At 37.4% G+C, this 16670-nt stretch overlaps 2 protein-coding genes across 7 annotated transcripts; one reads left to right on the forward strand and one right to left on the reverse strand.

Moving 5' to 3' along the window:
* Positions 1-180: 180 nt before the first annotated feature.
* Positions 181-10654, reverse strand: LOC129091384 (receptor-type tyrosine-protein phosphatase H-like). 2 transcript variants are annotated; one of them, XM_054598982.1, is made up of 22 exons: positions 10339-10654; positions 9177-9357; positions 8770-9042; positions 8253-8510; positions 7724-7981; positions 7195-7452; positions 6766-7023; positions 6171-6428; positions 5564-5833; positions 4947-5204; positions 4551-4781; positions 3534-3809; positions 3234-3327; positions 3090-3140; positions 2770-2851; positions 2531-2621; positions 2311-2387; positions 1928-2062; positions 1605-1727; positions 1206-1366; positions 732-867; positions 181-320 (listed from the first exon to the last, which is right to left on the reverse strand). In XM_054598982.1, exons 1-22 carry the CDS (start codon positions 10405-10407, stop codon positions 186-188), a joined length of 3933 nt encoding a protein of 1310 aa, XP_054454957.1. In that variant the 5' UTR covers positions 10408-10654; the 3' UTR covers positions 181-185. The 2 variants fall into 2 exon arrangements, with proteins under 2 accessions (XP_054454957.1, XP_054454958.1); XM_054598983.1 differs by lacking the exon at positions 5564-5833.
* A 2042-nt stretch (positions 10655-12696) lies between these two features.
* On the forward strand, positions 12697-14963 carry zgc:56095 (Ferritin, lower subunit-like). Of its 5 annotated transcripts, none has more exons than XM_054599543.1 (5): positions 12697-12786; positions 13435-13538; positions 13746-13892; positions 13985-14110; positions 14411-14963. In XM_054599543.1, exons 2-5 carry the CDS (start codon positions 13437-13439, stop codon positions 14558-14560), a joined length of 525 nt encoding a protein of 174 aa, XP_054455518.1. In that variant the 5' UTR covers positions 12697-12786; positions 13435-13436; the 3' UTR covers positions 14561-14963. The 5 variants fall into 5 exon arrangements, with proteins under 5 accessions (XP_054455518.1, XP_054455521.1, XP_054455517.1 ...); XM_054599546.1 differs by having other exon boundaries at positions 12786-12807; XM_054599542.1 differs by lacking the exon at positions 12697-12786 and adding an exon at positions 13147-13293.
* The last annotated feature ends 1707 nt before the right edge of the window (positions 14964-16670 follow it).

Raw genomic sequence — 16670 nt, forward strand, 5'->3', positions numbered from 1 at the left:
AGAATACACATTTGGTAAATAAGATGAACACTCATTTACAAATAAAATCAAATCTAAAGTGTAGTATTCATGTACAGTAAATATATCATCTTTCATTTTCTTATTAACAGTTAGCAAAAATAAAGCTTTAGAATTTGTTTCACACTAAGTGCACAAAAGACTGACTTCAGTGCTGACGATCTTATTTAGGCGTTTTTGAACTCTCGGAGTGCTGTGGCATTGGCGTATATCATTTCTGCATTCTCATATATGTTCTCTTCATTCTTCTCATTTGGCTGCAGACGGTCCATGATGCATTGGTGCAGGAAAACATACTGGGACTGAAAATAAGTAAACCATATTTGCTGGTCATTAGAAAAGCAGAACTTGGGGTGTAGAGTGTATATGTTCCCATCTTATTCTGTCTGACACTTCCTTGTAAATGTGCATATAAACATACACCTTAATGCAGTGAGGCCTACATTATAGTAGTAAATCTTTTTTTAAATATGGCCTTGTTAAAGTTTAAAAGGGACAATAGAAAAGACAATTTCAAAACCATGTTTTTAGAGGATGGATGTAAACAACTACATGGAAATGTAAGCAAGGCTTCATTTGGATACTAACAAATGCTATGGGTACAGTGTTTGAGCTGTATGTCCAGCTGTGTAGAAGTTATGAGAGTCTCAACTTAAATAATGTAACAAAGTAAGGAAGTGGCAAAATAAGTGGTTACTTCATATGATTTTTACCTCCGTCTGCACCATGTGCGGTCGGCTCAGTCTCATCTTGTGCACAAAGCCGTTGATTCCCACAGCTCTTTCTTTATCTAGCTGCTGAAGCAACACATCCAGAGCAATGATAGTGCCTGTCCTCCCAACTCCAGCACTAAGAGAGAACACACACAGCAAAAGGTCAGCAGTTAGTGGCCAGGATTGATGGTCATCATGGGTAGTCCTGATGGTCTCAAAGCAGTTTTCTAACTATGTGGAAATCACTCACTACGACTTAAAACATTTTCTCATCCCTGAGCACCTTCTTACTTACAACTGACATAAACACTAAACCAGTGAAACTTATAAAAGCTAACATTTCATCCAAAATGTATGTGCTTATATATCATAAGATATAAAAGCTGTAAGGTTGTCAGTCGACCCAACTTAGTGGACCTCTGTCTGATTTTTATAGTCTTCTCTCCAGACTTACAACAAGAGTTCATTCTGTACCTGCAGTGAACCACGGTTGGTGCTCCAGCCCCTTCTCTCTCTATGTGCTGTCTCACCAGCCCTCTGAACTGGATCAGGACTTCGGTGCCCTGTGGGACTCCATGGTCAGGCCAGGCAGTGAAGTGAAAATGTTTCACTGTGCGCTCCTCTGAGTTATTCCGCTGTGAAGATGATCAAATAGAGGAACTCAAATACTGTAAGTCTTGAACCAACAAAGTTCACGTTGAAGTCGTCGAACATTTATCCTCTTTATGTGCAAACACAAATTCATAAATTGTTATTTGTGCTCTGACACAATTCCAGTTTTCATTCACTTTGTTGTGCTTTTTTGACTTTGAATTATATTAAAACTCAGCCTATTTAGTTAGACCATCACATTTTTAGAGAGATGTTACGTACATGTTTCACCCTAAATTCCCTCAATGTCCAGTTGGCCTCCTGCTGCTCAGATCTGATGGTGACTAACAGCCCTCCGTAAGAGCAAGGATTACTGTTTGCAGGCCAGTATAGCTCACACTTAGTCTAGGAAAAAGAAACACCAAAATTGGGTTATTGGAGCTGTTTTAATGTAGTCGTAGTTGTCAGTAGTAGTAGTAGTCAATACTTATTTGTGGGAACTGAGAAACCCACAAAAAGTATTTGTGTGAACTGTAACCATTTGAAGTTTGCACTTCCTCTAAAATCTGTCGGTATAACATTCTCAAATCTTCCTGACCACTCACCCGTCCTCCCTCAGTGCAGTTGGTTACCATGACAATGCCTTTAACTCTTTGTTCCCAGATCATTCTCCAGAATTCATTGACTGTGGAGGGCAGAGGACCCTGGGTAGCGATGTACTCTCTGTTGCTGTTGTGGCCCTAAGAAGCAATTTTCAAAGTTAACAGGAACACTTTTCTAGCTTGTATAAATCCTATATTGCTCAGTATGACAAAGAACACCATTTTGTGCTGATGAAATCACACAGTCAGCGTAATTTGCTAGACTTCAAATTAATGTGCAGATGTTTAAGCAATCATTTGCTTGCAATTGTGGCAATTTCTTTACAGATAATGAATGGTTCAAGCTTATCAAGTCTGCTCTTTGACAGTCATCAAGTAATACCTACTGGCATGTAAGAGGCATTGATGTAGTCGGAAGTTTCATTGGGATTGGATGTAGTAAGCATCACCCGACACCAGTCATCTATGATGAGAAAACAGAAGATGGTTCAACTGCAATGCACCACAACAAAGTAGGCTAGTTAGAAGGAATCAGTTTATCTGGACTATTTAATGACTCTCGACTGCTCATGATATTGGGATCCAGCAGTCAGAGGACAGGCTTACATGGTAGGATATTGGTGAAACGGTTCCTCGCTTTGTTCTGGGGTAGAAGAGCTGCCTCTCGTGTTTGCTCCATGCCAACAGGAATGAGATTCTGCATAGAAGTTGGAAGATGAGACGGCAAGTGATTGACAGAAAGCAAGGGAAACAGTAACCCAGCTATACACACACACAGTTCTGGTCATAAACCAAAATAGGAAGACATAGAAGAAAAACAAAATAAGATATGCTTTTGTATGCACCTCATATTCCTGGCTGAAACCTCTATTCTCATCCAGCTCTAACTGGTAAAAGTGGTCTGGAAACTTTGCCACAGAAATAGCTCTGAGAAAAAAACACAACAAAAGTAGAACCCACGTTGCATTGTAATGGTATTTAAGACAATTGACATGCAAAAATATTACAGAGACAAGATTGGTGTAATGTTGAATACAGTATATTTTCATATGTGGTTAACCTTCTAATTCTCTGTAAGTATACAATATCTAGTTTTCCATTTTCACAACATTGTAGACTGACAGTGGTGTTAGTATTATGTAGAAATGGAGAAACGAATACTTACTTGATCTTTTTATTGGCTTGTCTGGAACCACCAATGAATGCCTTTTTTCTGCTGTGGGAAAGAAGCAAAGAGGGTCGCTGATTGAATCGGATTCACTACATTTTCGGGAAATAATATAACTATGGTAACTGTGGCAGCACTAACCTGATAATATCTGGTCTTTTAAAAAAAATGAAGAGGGCCAAACAGACCAGGAGACAAAAAAGCACAACAGCAATTACTGCCCCTGCAATGACTCCTACAGGGGATAGAATATGGATTGAATGCTTTAAAACATATAGATACTCACCACAGCAGACACTAAAACCAAACAACAGGCAATTCATATAACTAATTCCAAACAGCACAATAATGAGGTCGAAGGGAGAATAGATTGTTAAAGGTTACTTCAGGAAACACACTAAAATGTTACTTCTATAGAGTAAAATAGTCACTTTGACTCACCCCTTGGATCAGTTGGACATGAAAAAAACAATTGTTCAGACTTCCTTATGGGCCCGGACAGTGGCATCACCAGTGTCGCTAAAGACACCTGATATGTTTTAGCAGGTTGGAATCCAGATATTTTGAGATTCTGTGGCTTATTTTCAGGCACTTTGTAAGTTTCCCCAGCCACGTTCACCTCAACTGAAGTCCACACACCATCTGGATGATCCCAGACGATAAAGACAGAATAGCCAGCGGCGGAGTACTCACAGTGTGCGCTTAAATACGGAGGAACTGAGGAAAACAAGTGGAAATATGCCTTTACAATACAATCACAAACCTGTGTAACCATTGTTTAACAACATAAATTCTTGCATTTGCTTGAATTCCATCGTAAAGTAATTGTACAACAGAACACATGATTAGCCAATCCACAGAAAATTATCTTAAAATACTATGATCATAGTTGATTAGTCGCTGAAGCCAAAAATGCCATTTTGTCAATCATTCTGTCAATCATTCTAACTTTCCTAGAGTGAGGATTTGCTACTTTTCTCAAATATTCATCAAATATTTTTGGGGATTTTGACTGTTGGTCGACAAAAAATAGCAATTTAAAGAGGCCCCTGTTGAGTCTGGGTTAGGGTACTTGTGGGCAATTCATACATTTAGATTTTTTTTTTTTAGACAAAGTAATTTATTATTTGAAAAAAAATGTAATTAATCAATTTACATTAAAATAATTATTGTTGTAGCCGATATAATCTTACATAACCATTTCAAACATTATTATTAATTATAAGCATGTACATGAAAGGTGCAGCAGAGTGTTAGTTGTTTTCAAGCACAAAAAAACAATTTGATTACATGAATATACAGGGTACCCTCCACTACCATGATGGTTAAATTGCTTTGAAATATTTATTTTTATATAGATATTATAGATTGATAAAGATCATGTAAGCACTTCAGGTTATTTTCTGTGAGAAATGTAGACAAATATTAGGTAATGGGGTAAGACAGATTTGTACTTACTGATTGTCAAACTGTGAGTACACTGTGGATAGGTTTTGGTATTATTTTTATACACAAGAGACACCTCATAGGTCGCTCCAGGGTAGAGGCCAGAAAATGACACATTGCTTCCTTCAGGACTGACATGAGTTTGTGATTCATTAATGGCTGTTGCATTCGAGAACAAGCCTTCAATCGTTCCTTGGATCGATGAGTTAGTAACAAGCCAGTTTACCTTGGTACAGTCTATGGCTGAAATGAAAAAGAAAATAAAAGCATCCATTTGTTAATCACATAATTCAATCAATAAATAATTATTTCCAGGACAAAGACTGTTCTGGATGTTACTAGTCATAATGAAAATTATCCATTGACAACAGATTTTGAGAGTTTGTCAGAGAGAAAGCATGTCTGAACCTGTTACTGTGAAGACTTCGTAAGCAGTGCTATTGAATCCAGAGAACTGTGTGATCACGTGGAATGTATACGCTGTTCCAGGCTGGAGAGACATGGTTGAATGGGACACAACATCCATGGCTGTATTTGGGAGAAGTTGTGGATTTTCCCCATTGACGATGAGAGAGTATTCCCAGTCTTTCTTCGCGTTCTGCCACGTCAGGGTTATGCTGGTCACAGAGCGTTCAGTCACGTTGACCAAAGTCACCATTGAGGGAACTGAAAACACACACACACACACACATATACCTTGTCAATGTAAATGCATTTTGAATGCAGAAATTATTTTAAAAAGAAACTTTCTAAGAGATTTAATAATACAGTGTGAATTTCAAGGATGAGGTGTGAATAATAGCCTTCATATTATGAGGTTTATAAAAGAGAGTCTAGTTAAACTATAACTTGGAGGCCTAGATTTATCAAGGCAGTAAAAGGTCAAGTCAATCACTCAATGACCATAAATTCCTCTAAATTCTATTTATATCGGAAGTCTGTGCAGTTGAATACAGTAATTTGTGAAGGATTTGCATATCATAAGCAAAATACCTGGCTTCCTGGTTAACTCAAAGGTCACCTACCAGTCACAGCGTTAAATGAGAATCCAGTGCTGTTGACTTTCTCAAAGCAAGTCAAGAGAGTGAAGTTGTATTTTGTCCCAGCACTGAGCAAAGAGACCTCATGTGTCACTGATGCCATTTTATTAAAAGTGCTGCCCTTGACCTCAATGAGACTTCCTTTGTTATCATATTGTAGGAAGTATGTTGAGATGTGTTTAACCTTGTCCCACTTCAGAGTTATACTGGTCTCATTTTGTGTGAGCACAGTTACATCATTAACATTTCCAGGAGCTGAAAAGAGGACACACAGTTATTTCAGTAAAGCCCAAACTGTGAGAGTTATTGATTCTAACTCTTTTGTGTTACGAGGAGCTAAAATGTAAATAAACACGATGAAGGTACTGTCACATAATTCAAAACAGGATATGACAGAATATCCCTGATAAAATATTATGTTTTTTGGTTTTTTTAAAGCAAAAGTTGCGTTCAATTCCAGTATTTTATCAGCAACAGTCAAATAGATGAAGCGAGCAATACCCCAGTTACTGAGAAGGTTTAAATTAGATATTATTACAGAGCCTTGTTGTGGCTCTTGTTTTAGGCCAATATCAGGGAAATAACATCTTACCAGTGACTGCAGTGTAGTTTACTCCACTGCTTCTGATATTTTCAAATACAGTGAAGAGACTGAAGTCGTATTTAGTCCCACTTGTGAGCTTTAAGATTGTGTGGTTCACTTTTTCAAGTCCCCCTGATGCAGTGACGTGTATCATCCTTTCATTGAACACAAGTGTATACGTGAGGATGTCATCCACTTTTTTCCATTGCAGAGTTATACTGGTCTCATTTTGTGTGAGCACAGTTACATTATTAACATTTCCAGGAGCTGAAAAGAGGACACACAGTTATTTCAGTAAAGCCCAAACTGTGAGAGTTATTGATTCTAACTCTTTTGTTTTACGAGGAGCTAAAATGTAAATAAACACGATGAAGGTACTGTCACATAATTCAAAACAGGATATGACAGAATATCCCTGATAAAATACTATGTTTTTTGGTTTTTTTAAAGCAAAAGTTGCGTTCAATTCCAGTATTTTATCAGCAACAGTCAAATAGATGAAGCGAGCAATACCCCAGTTACTGAGAAGGTTTGAATTAGATATTATTACAGAGCCTTGTTGTGGCTCTTGTTTTAGGCCAATATCAGGGAAATAACATCTTACCAGTGACTGCAGTGTAGTTTACTCCACTGCTTCTGATATTTTCAAATACAGTGAAGAGACTGAAGTCGTATTTAGTCCCACTTGTGAGCTCTAAGATTGTGTGGTTCACTTTTTCAAGTCCCCCTGATGCAGTGACGTGTATCACGCTTTCATTGAACACAAGTGTATACGTGAGGATGTCATCCACTTTTTTCCATTGCAGAGTTATACTGGTCTCATTTTGACCAATTGATTCTAACTCTCCTGTGTTACGAGGAGCTGGAATGTAAAAAAAACATTAATGCTTGTAAATACACAGTATATAGTCATGTCTCATATGTTCAAATGACAGAGTGTGACAGTGTGTGAAAATTGTAATTACAACAGAACTTATTCTTTAATCTGCATATTGCAAGCAAAACATCTGATTCCAAATCTAAGGTAATTTACCAGTGACAGCTTCAAATGTGTATCCAGTGCTCTTGACTCCATCAAACACAGTGATGAGGGTGAAATTATATTTTTTCCCAGCAGTCAGAGGAGTAACCACATGTGTGACTGATGTCGCTCCATCTGTTGCATCGATGACGTCATCTTCATTATCATATTGTAGAAAGTATGTTGTGATGTTGTTAACCTTTACCCACTTCAGAGTTATACTGGTCTCATTTTGTGTCGAAACAGTCACATTATTGACATTTTCAGGAGCTGAAAAGACAAAAAGTTAACAGTTTCAACAACATTGGGTCTTTTAAGCAAATGAACAGTTTGATTCAACTCGATTATTTTATTATCAAAAGTCAAAAATGTTAAGTGAGCAACATTCATCTATTAATGAAAAAAACATTTTAAATTAGATATTGTTACAGAGCACTGTCCTTGCACTTGTCGTTGGCCTTAATCAGAAGAAAATCAAATGTAACAATTTAATTTGCATTTAACAAGCAAAATGCCTGATTCCAAATGTAAGATAACCTACCAGTGACAGCTTGAAATGTGTATCCAGTGCTCTTGACTCCATCAAACACAGTGATGAGGGTGAAATGATATTTTTTCCCAGCAGTCAGAGGAGTAACCACATGTGTGACTGATGTCGCTCCATCTGTTGCATTGATGACGTCATCTTCGTTATCATATTGTAGAAAGTATGTTGTGATGTTGTTAACCTTTACCCACTTCAGAGTTATACTGGTCTCATTTTGTGTCAAAACAGTCACATTCTTGACATTTTCAGGAGCTGAAAAGACAAAAAGTTAACAGTTTCAACAACATTGGGTCTTTTAAGCAAATGAACAGTTTGATTCAACTCGATTATTTTATTATCAAAAGTCAAAAATGTTAAGTGAGCAACATTCATCTATTAATGAAAAAAACATTTTAAATTAGATATTGTTACAGAGCACTGTCCTTGCACTTGTCGTTGGCCTTAATCAGAAGAAAATCAAATGTAACAATTTAATTTGCATTTAACAAGCAAAATGCCTGATTCCAAATGTAAGATAACCTACCAGTGACAGCTTGAAATGTGTATCCAGTGCTCTTGACTCCATCAAACACAGTGATGAGGGTGAAATGATATTTTTTCCCAGCAGTCAGAGGAGTAACCACATGTGTGACTGATGTCGCTCCATCTGTTGCATCGATGACGTCATCTTCGTTATCATATTGTAGAAGGTATGTTGTGATGTTGTTAACCTTTACCCACTTCAGAGTTATACTGGTCTCATTTTGTGCCAAAACAGTCACATTCTTGACATTTTCAGGAGCTGAAAAGACAAACAGTTAACAGTTTCAACAACATTGGGTCTTTTAACCAAATTAATAACTTGATTCAACTTGATTATTTTATTAGCAAAGTCAAAAATGTTAAGTGAGCAACATTCATCTATTAATGAAAAAACTTTCAATTAGATAATTTTACAGCGCTCTGTTGTTGTTGGCCTTAATCAGAACAAGATTTAAATACAACAATTTCATTTGCATTTAACAAGCAAAATGCCTGATTCCAAATGTAAGATGACCTACCAGTGACAGCTTGAAATGTGTAACCAGTGCTGTTGACTCCCTCAAACACAGTGATGAGGGTGAAATTATATTTTCTCCCAGCAGTCAGAGGAGTGACCACATGTTTGACTGATGGCTCTTCATCTGTTGCATTGATGAAGACCTCCTTTTGACCATCTTCGTTGTTATCATATTGTAGAAAGTATGTTGTGATGTTGTTAACCTTGTCCCACTTCAGAGTTATACTGGTCTCATTTTGTGTCAAAACAGTCACATTATTGACATTTACAGGAGCTGAAAAGACAAAAAGTTGACAGTTTTATTAAAGAATGCATTAGACATCATAATTGGCCTTCACTCAAGTCTGCACTATTATACAAGGAAATGCAGACATGTCACCAAGATAAAGGACAGTGGCTCAAACTTACGTGGTTTTGTTGTTGGAAGAGTTGTCGACGGTGACACTGGTGGTTTTGGTGTTGGAAGAGTTGTCGACGGTGACACTGGTGGTTTTGGTGTTGGAAGAGTTGTCGACGGTGACACTGATGGTTTCAGTGTTGTGCTAGATGTTGCTGCTGTTGCTGCTGTACTGCTTGAGTCAGTGACAACCTAAAAATAGATTACGAATTGTTGGAATACAGAGAAAATGACCTTGTCACAAGTGTTACTCTGAATATGGACTCTTAGTTGATAGAAATCTAAATCAATCTATGAGTATCCCAAAGCAATGTGATTTCTGTTATTATATTGTATATTACATTTTGTCTAACATAGTTTGAACAGCATTGTGACAAGGATGTTAAAAAAAGGAAACACTGGTGTTTGGAGACGTTCTAATCTATTTTTTAGTCAACAATCTTTCCTCATAGGTACAAAAAAAACATACATAACTCACATACAATATGATATTGCTGTGCAGGAAACTTCAGGAAACATCTGAGATCTTCAAATGCAAATTATGGCACGGAAATTGTTGTAACATTTTGTACTTCAACCTCTTAATCTCAACAAGTGCAACAACTCCTGAGATATAGTACTGATAGAGTTGATAAAAATACGAATGTGTACGCAACTATCCAACTATTACTTTCTTTTTTTAAATAATTGCAAATCATATTCATCAAATATGTATATATTTGTGGACAGTAGTTACTTATAATATCTTCCATGTGCTACATTTTCAACAGATTAACTTTCAAAATTCCATTCTTCTAACAAATAAAGCTGTATGCTGTTTGGTAATACAAAACAGTATCAAGTTACATCACCTTGTATAAAATATGCAATCAACAAGATACCAAATGTCGGAGGTACGGCTCTCTTTATGTCTTACATTACGTTATTTCCTCATTCATGCTTTTGTTTTCTGAGGAAGTAAGTGAGTTTATATCACTACAGCCAAGAATGAATTCATCTTTCATCATCTGAAAAATTCCAACATACTAGTATTTAAGACAATGTAATTTCACTGTCTAAACATTGTTCTGACTGATATTGTTCATTGAACCATCTCTGTGGTTTTGATGCTTTTCTTTTGAAAAGGTACACTATCTGATCACGATCAGAGTTGAAAGGTAAAAAAACACTTACCCAAAGTAGAATCAGAAAGATACACATCCGAAAGTGCTCTGAGGTGTTCTTGAAAGATAAAGGCTTCATCGTTATAAGCGTTGATTAAGCTACACACTTCCTATGAACTTGTAAAATCCGATTGTGGTCCCAAGATAAACTTAAGTTTCTCTTTTCAGTACTGCCACAAGTGTGTTGACAGAAACAACAACACTTGAGGTTGGCAATGAAGTTCTTCGTGTCTGGGCTGACGCAGTCCAATATTAACTTTATCCAGTGTGTTGACTTTTAATTCTTAACCAAGTCCTCCTTATGCAACCTCTGGTCCCTTCTCATATTGGCAAGGGACTAAGTAAATAACTGCTTCTCCTTTCGGGCTTGTACAACCACCAGACCTTTGCCCCGCCTGTTACTTCCTTATTAACGGTCATAATGTGCTACTTGTCAAAGGTAAATTGATCAAGTAAATTTCCCCCTGTTTTACATGTTTATGAGTGGTAATCTGCTGTATATTTGTCATTACCAGTTTCATGTTTGTGACTGCCTGTGTATCTTTATGATGTGCAAATAAACAATGACATTTTTTTTATGAGCCCAGGCTAAGCTTTCAAATGCTGCTCAATATAAATTAAATTTGTTTTGTTTTCTAACTATTTGAAATTATTATCTAATGATGTCGTAGTTAAAATCAGTGTCTAGTCTCTTCAGTTGGGCTGGTTTCACAGAACAGTAGATTTTAGTTTTAGTTTCTTTGCGCTGTCACTGAGAGCAGTGATATTTATAGCTTCCTTGTGGTTGACATCTATAAGGAACTGCGAACAGAAAACCTCACCAACACCCTTTGAACAGAACATGATGTGATGACGGTGTTCATGCTCTCAAATTACAGTGCAGTGCTCAATAAAAGTGCAGGTATATCAAAGAAAACTTTGTCCAATGTTTTCCATTGCGGAAACATGAGGAGGAAGTAATCTTTGTTAATTATATTGATTTTCCTCTATCTACATCTATTGGTATATAACATGAGCTCACTCTTTAAAACAATAACTTTAATAAGACTGTATTAGATGTTGAGTAGAAATAGCGCTTGTATCAAAAGCCTTTTCCTTTAACAGTTATGCAAACTATTTACTCCCTGTCTGCATGATAATTAGTTTTATAATGAAATTGTATGATCTGCACTCTAAAGTTACTCACAAACAAAACTTGTATTCAACATGGTGTTCACGTTTTTAGCTTAAAACCTGTAGCCTTTAACCTGACTTTGTTAATTCTACAAATAAGCTCAAACCTTTTTTATATGTTAATTTTGCAATTGCCCAGAACATTTGTCAATTGGTTTCTGAAATACTTTGCTTTAACTGAAATGTTTCTGTACATATAAAAACGTTGCAGTACAACCAATTGTGCAAATTCAGAGAAAAAGATCGAACCACAATTTTCTGGTGACTTTTGTGGGTCTGGTTATTCTTGGAGATAGTGTTCTCCAACATAATGCAATACAAAATCATAAAATTCAATAGTTATATGAAGTACCATTGGTTCTCCCATCTATCAAAAGTCTTAATCTGACTCAGGCTGACAGTATATGAGGTCATACTGTGTACTATGTTTATCTGTATACCACAAGATAACCTCCTGTACATTCACAGTATTATGCTAGCATTTCTATGAGCACCGCATTTAATCTGTTGCCTGTTAAATCCGTCATTTTCGTGTGGCCCGATGTTGAGAAGCTCATCCATTGATTTTATCAAAACTGGATCAGTTTGCTCCTGTTTGGTCCAAGTTACCATCCAGTCAGATTGCAGCATGTACACACTGCAACTGTATCACACAAGAGGAACATTTGACTTGTCACCTCTTGTCAAACCAACTCCTGCCAACCTATTACCACCCACTCCAGGACATCCACTGACTTCTTATTCCCTGCAGGACTGACTTTAAACACTACCTGCTGCTCACATACATACACTGTCTTTTGATATAATTAGTCAATATGAGTGCATGTTGATGTGCTTAACAAACAATATCTTTCCTTTTTGTCTTAACTGATCATTGTGCAGCCCTTTTTCATTAATAAAAAATGTGTCAGTATTGTAACGGACTGAGTGACATAAAATGTTCAACTGTTATGTTATCAGGGTTATTGTGTTGCAAAAAGAAGTTGTTCAAGTTAAGAGTAAGAGTTATGACATTTACTCTTAACTTGAACAACTTCTTCTTGTAACACAATATCCCTGATAACATAACAGTTGAACATTTTATGTCACTCAGTCCGTTACACTATTATGGCTCTGTTGCATCTTTCATTCAAAATGATTAAATCAATACTCTGACATAACACTGTGTTGTTTTGTTAATTCATTCCCAACGCGACAGGTGGCAGCAGAGAGTCACAAATAATCAGGTCGTGTTATGCAGAAAGCTAAACAAGATTTTAAAAAAAACAGCTCTCACAGACCTCTGGTGAGTAACAAACAAGCAAAGGTGACTATGCCAACTAAACTTTAGCAACAGTCTGGTTCAGCCTGTTAACTAATATGCATGCTAGTTGATGCTAACGTTAGCATAACATTCAGGCTGCAGCGTCGGCTAGCTGTCAGTGCTAACTAGTGCAGCTAGCGTCAGTGCTAACTAGTGCAGCTAGCGTCAGTAGCTAACAGTTCCTGTTTGAAATGCTTTCAATAAACGAACCAGAGTCTGGGTCTAAACGTGTTTCATGCACTTCTGTTCACTATAGCAGCTAACAAAGCGTTCAGGTGTGAGGGGGACCGTCCCAGCACCTGAGTAAAGATGTTACATCCCACTTGAACTCAGTTCACTCAATGACACATGACGACAGTCTGGCTGATGTGTTACTAAACACAGGCTGCATAAAAGCTGACGAGCAACGACGTGCAGACCTTTGATAAGCTCACTCCACACGTGCGTCAGTCCAGATAACGTTAACGTTAGTTGAGAGTGAAGGGAAAGGTAAGAGATGTGTCTTTGTCTGCTGCTACAAAACAGGAGTCCTAACGTGATCTGTGTGAAGTGAATTAATGGCATTATCTTTAACGTTGGCATCACACTTGTACTAATCGCATTGATTGCATTGTTTTTCTGTCTTTTTAGAAATGCAGTCTGTGGTGAAACAAAACCTCCATTTGGAGACCGAAGGAGACATAAACAGACTCATCAACCTGAAGCTCAATGCATCCTACACCTACCTTTCTCTGGTATGATTTCTGTAACAGTATCATCAATGTTAATCCACAGCAACATAGTCTCTGTACGAACAGTCGTATTTGTTATGCAAGTGTATTGAAATCCTGTTTTTGCACTAAAATATAGCAATAAATTGCCCACTTTGCTAGAGTTACTTCCCTCCTAACACGTGTCTGCACTGTAATCACTAAATACTGTGTTTCTCTCATCTTTTCTAGGGGATGTATTTTGACAGGGATGATGTCGCCCTGCCAAAATTCTCCACTTTTTTCCTGGAGGGTTCTATGAAAGAGAGGCAACAGGCTGAGAAGCTGCTGGAATATCAGAACATGAGAGGAGGGCGAATCTTTCTTCAGACCATTGCTGTAAGTCCAGTTTTTTTTTTAAGGGCATTTTCAAGCCATCATTGTTTCGATAGATAGATACATTTATCCAAGTATAAACTTTTCTGTTCTAGAAACCAAGTAGAGAGGACTGGAGAGGCGGTCTGGATGCAATGTCCTTTTCCCTGGACTACCAGAAGACCCTAAACACATGTATCCTTGATGTGCACCGCAAAGCTGGCACTCACACTGACGCTCATGTAAGTCTGGCACAGACAGACAATTATAAAAATAGATAGAACGGCTATTCGTTCTCAAGCTTTTGTTTAGCTGAGAGATAGTGAATATGAAAAACAAAAACAGCTACAATGCAAATTAAAAATAGTTTTTTGTGTGAGTTTGACATGTATATGAATGTATAAGCCAACTCACAGTCTGTAAGATCTAGGGTTGTGTAGTCTAATAAATATGAACTGTCCTAATTTATTACCTTTTTGATCACCTTTTTATAGCATTATTTTACATCTTACTCATTATTTTCTGTCTTACATCTTTTGTAGCTGTGTGACTTCCTCGAGCAACACTTCCTCACCGATAGCCATGACACCATAAAGAAGCTGGGCGATTACATTGGCAGTCTGACCCGCATCACTGCGTCTGAGACACACGGTGCTATGGGAGAATACCTCTTTGATAAACACACTCTGTAAAGGTCACACCAAGTACAAGGAAATAAGCTCCACATTTCAAAAGATACATAGTCAACAGAAAAACAGTCGCTCACACTGTGCGTTCTACTCCGTTAAGAAAACTATGCAATATTGTCAGAGTTTACGACAAACTTCATTCTTATACTATGGGCACAAGAGAAGTTCTAAGGAAAATAACTGAAAATACCTCAATTTCACTTGAAACCTAAACCGAAAAAATAATGTTCTCATTAATATGGTGCTAAAAACTACAATTCTCTCTAGCTGTTATTTAGTCACTTGTTCATTAAGCCTCAGTTTTATCATGCGCCATTCATTCCGGTGTATCAGATATTTTAAGCTCACAAATCAAAACACTATTTTGAATATATTTGAAACATTGAATAAAGCCAGACTATGCTGACATCATTTTTGTTTTGTCTTCTTTTACAACCACTTTAACAACTGTGTGTCCAATTTTTACCACAGAAAGACATCTGATCAGTCATGCGGTCTAAACACTTTATGTACTTTTTCTAATGTCAAGTCTGCCCCTGTAGAACACTGTAAAGATAACAGTGGGACTTTGCTTAGCCACTGTTTGCTCAGTCACCACACACTGTCTGGCTACCAGACACTGTGGTTAAAAATGACCATGCTGCTTCTTGCTAAATTACATGGTTCAGCAAAGATGAGATTCAGATGCAGAAGTTGTCAACAAATTACATCACGGCCAAGCATAGTACTCTGTCTGTGTTTCAGTTGCAAACTAGAGAAACATTGCTGCAACATACCAAAGATAAATAATACAAATAATGAACAGTTGTTGGAAAAAAAAGATAAGATAATTTCTTGATTGATTTGGATTTTTAAATAAATGTAACTAAGAGAAAATATGATGACTGAATGAGAGCAACAGTGTTTAGAAAAAAAACATCATTAGGGTATAATGAAAATGGTCTCTAGTATTGTTGAATATACTTTAATCTAGAAGAGAGCCCTCATAGTGGGGAAAAAAGGTCCTGTTAATTAGCTGACCCCACTAACAAAAGCCTTGTGTTGATACGACACTCTTCTTACAGACTGCAGCGCAAATATAATTTAACCAAGTATGTCAGCCCCACAATAACAATATTCAATTTTTGTTGCCATGTTAGTGTTCTTTTTCCATTTTGTTTCTCTATGCAGTTTATGTTGTAATCTATCAGAGGAGACTGTTGCATGTTGGATTGGAGCCACTGATATCTCCAGATGTAGCAGTGCAAACAAGTGGCAGCATGCCTGGGGATTACTGTTCACAGTGCTCTAAATACGGGTATGTGTTTTGTACAGTTAAATGGTAAGCCAAGGGATGGAGAGGATGGAATATCCACTCTCAGTGAAAGTTGTTGGTAGATTGACGATTGACTGCGAGGACAGCTATGCCGAGGGGATTAGTGAAGGGCCGGATGCACTACAATCTCTTCAATCCAATGGATGAAGACAACCACCACTGCCATGTTTTATCAGTCACTTTTCCTACTCAACATGTAGAAGCCTTAAATTGTTTAATGTGTGAAATCTTTAACATTTGAGTGGTAGTATAAGAAACGGTGACTGTCGCTCTTCGTGCATCTTCGTTCAGAGACAGACAGCAACAGATGTGTTTTCAGCATTCTAATATCGGGAGGAGGGGTGGGGGGATTAAATCCAAACGCTGCTCTAGTGATTTGACAGCGCTTTAGCTTTGATAGAAAGGGTTGCGGGGAGCCTGCCAGTCAGAGTAAGCAGCATACCGAAGGAACGATGGGCGTGTGAGGGCTACAGCAGGCCAAAGGCGAAGCAACAAGAAATACACTTCGAACAAAAAGTTGCTCCAAGAAGCTCTCTCGGAGTAGGGGGAATTAAAGGGACATATAAACAGGTGAGATAAATATGCATTAGATTTTAAACATTTATGTTATGATTAAGAGCACTACATTCCAACCAATTTGAATTGTTGAGAAAAGCTAGAAATGTATTATTTATTTATTTTCCAGATAAAATCTCATTTAGATTTGAACATACCCAGTTAAATGTGTGGTGCACCTCTTGGCTGTTTTTTATGTGGATGATTTGCCTCTAGTGTCCTATGAATCTGAAAAAGAACACC

This window comes from Anoplopoma fimbria, chromosome 5, assembly GCF_027596085.1.
Source record: "Anoplopoma fimbria isolate UVic2021 breed Golden Eagle Sablefish chromosome 5, Afim_UVic_2022, whole genome shotgun sequence".
Lineage (NCBI taxonomy): Eukaryota > Metazoa > Chordata > Actinopteri > Perciformes > Anoplopomatidae > Anoplopoma > Anoplopoma fimbria.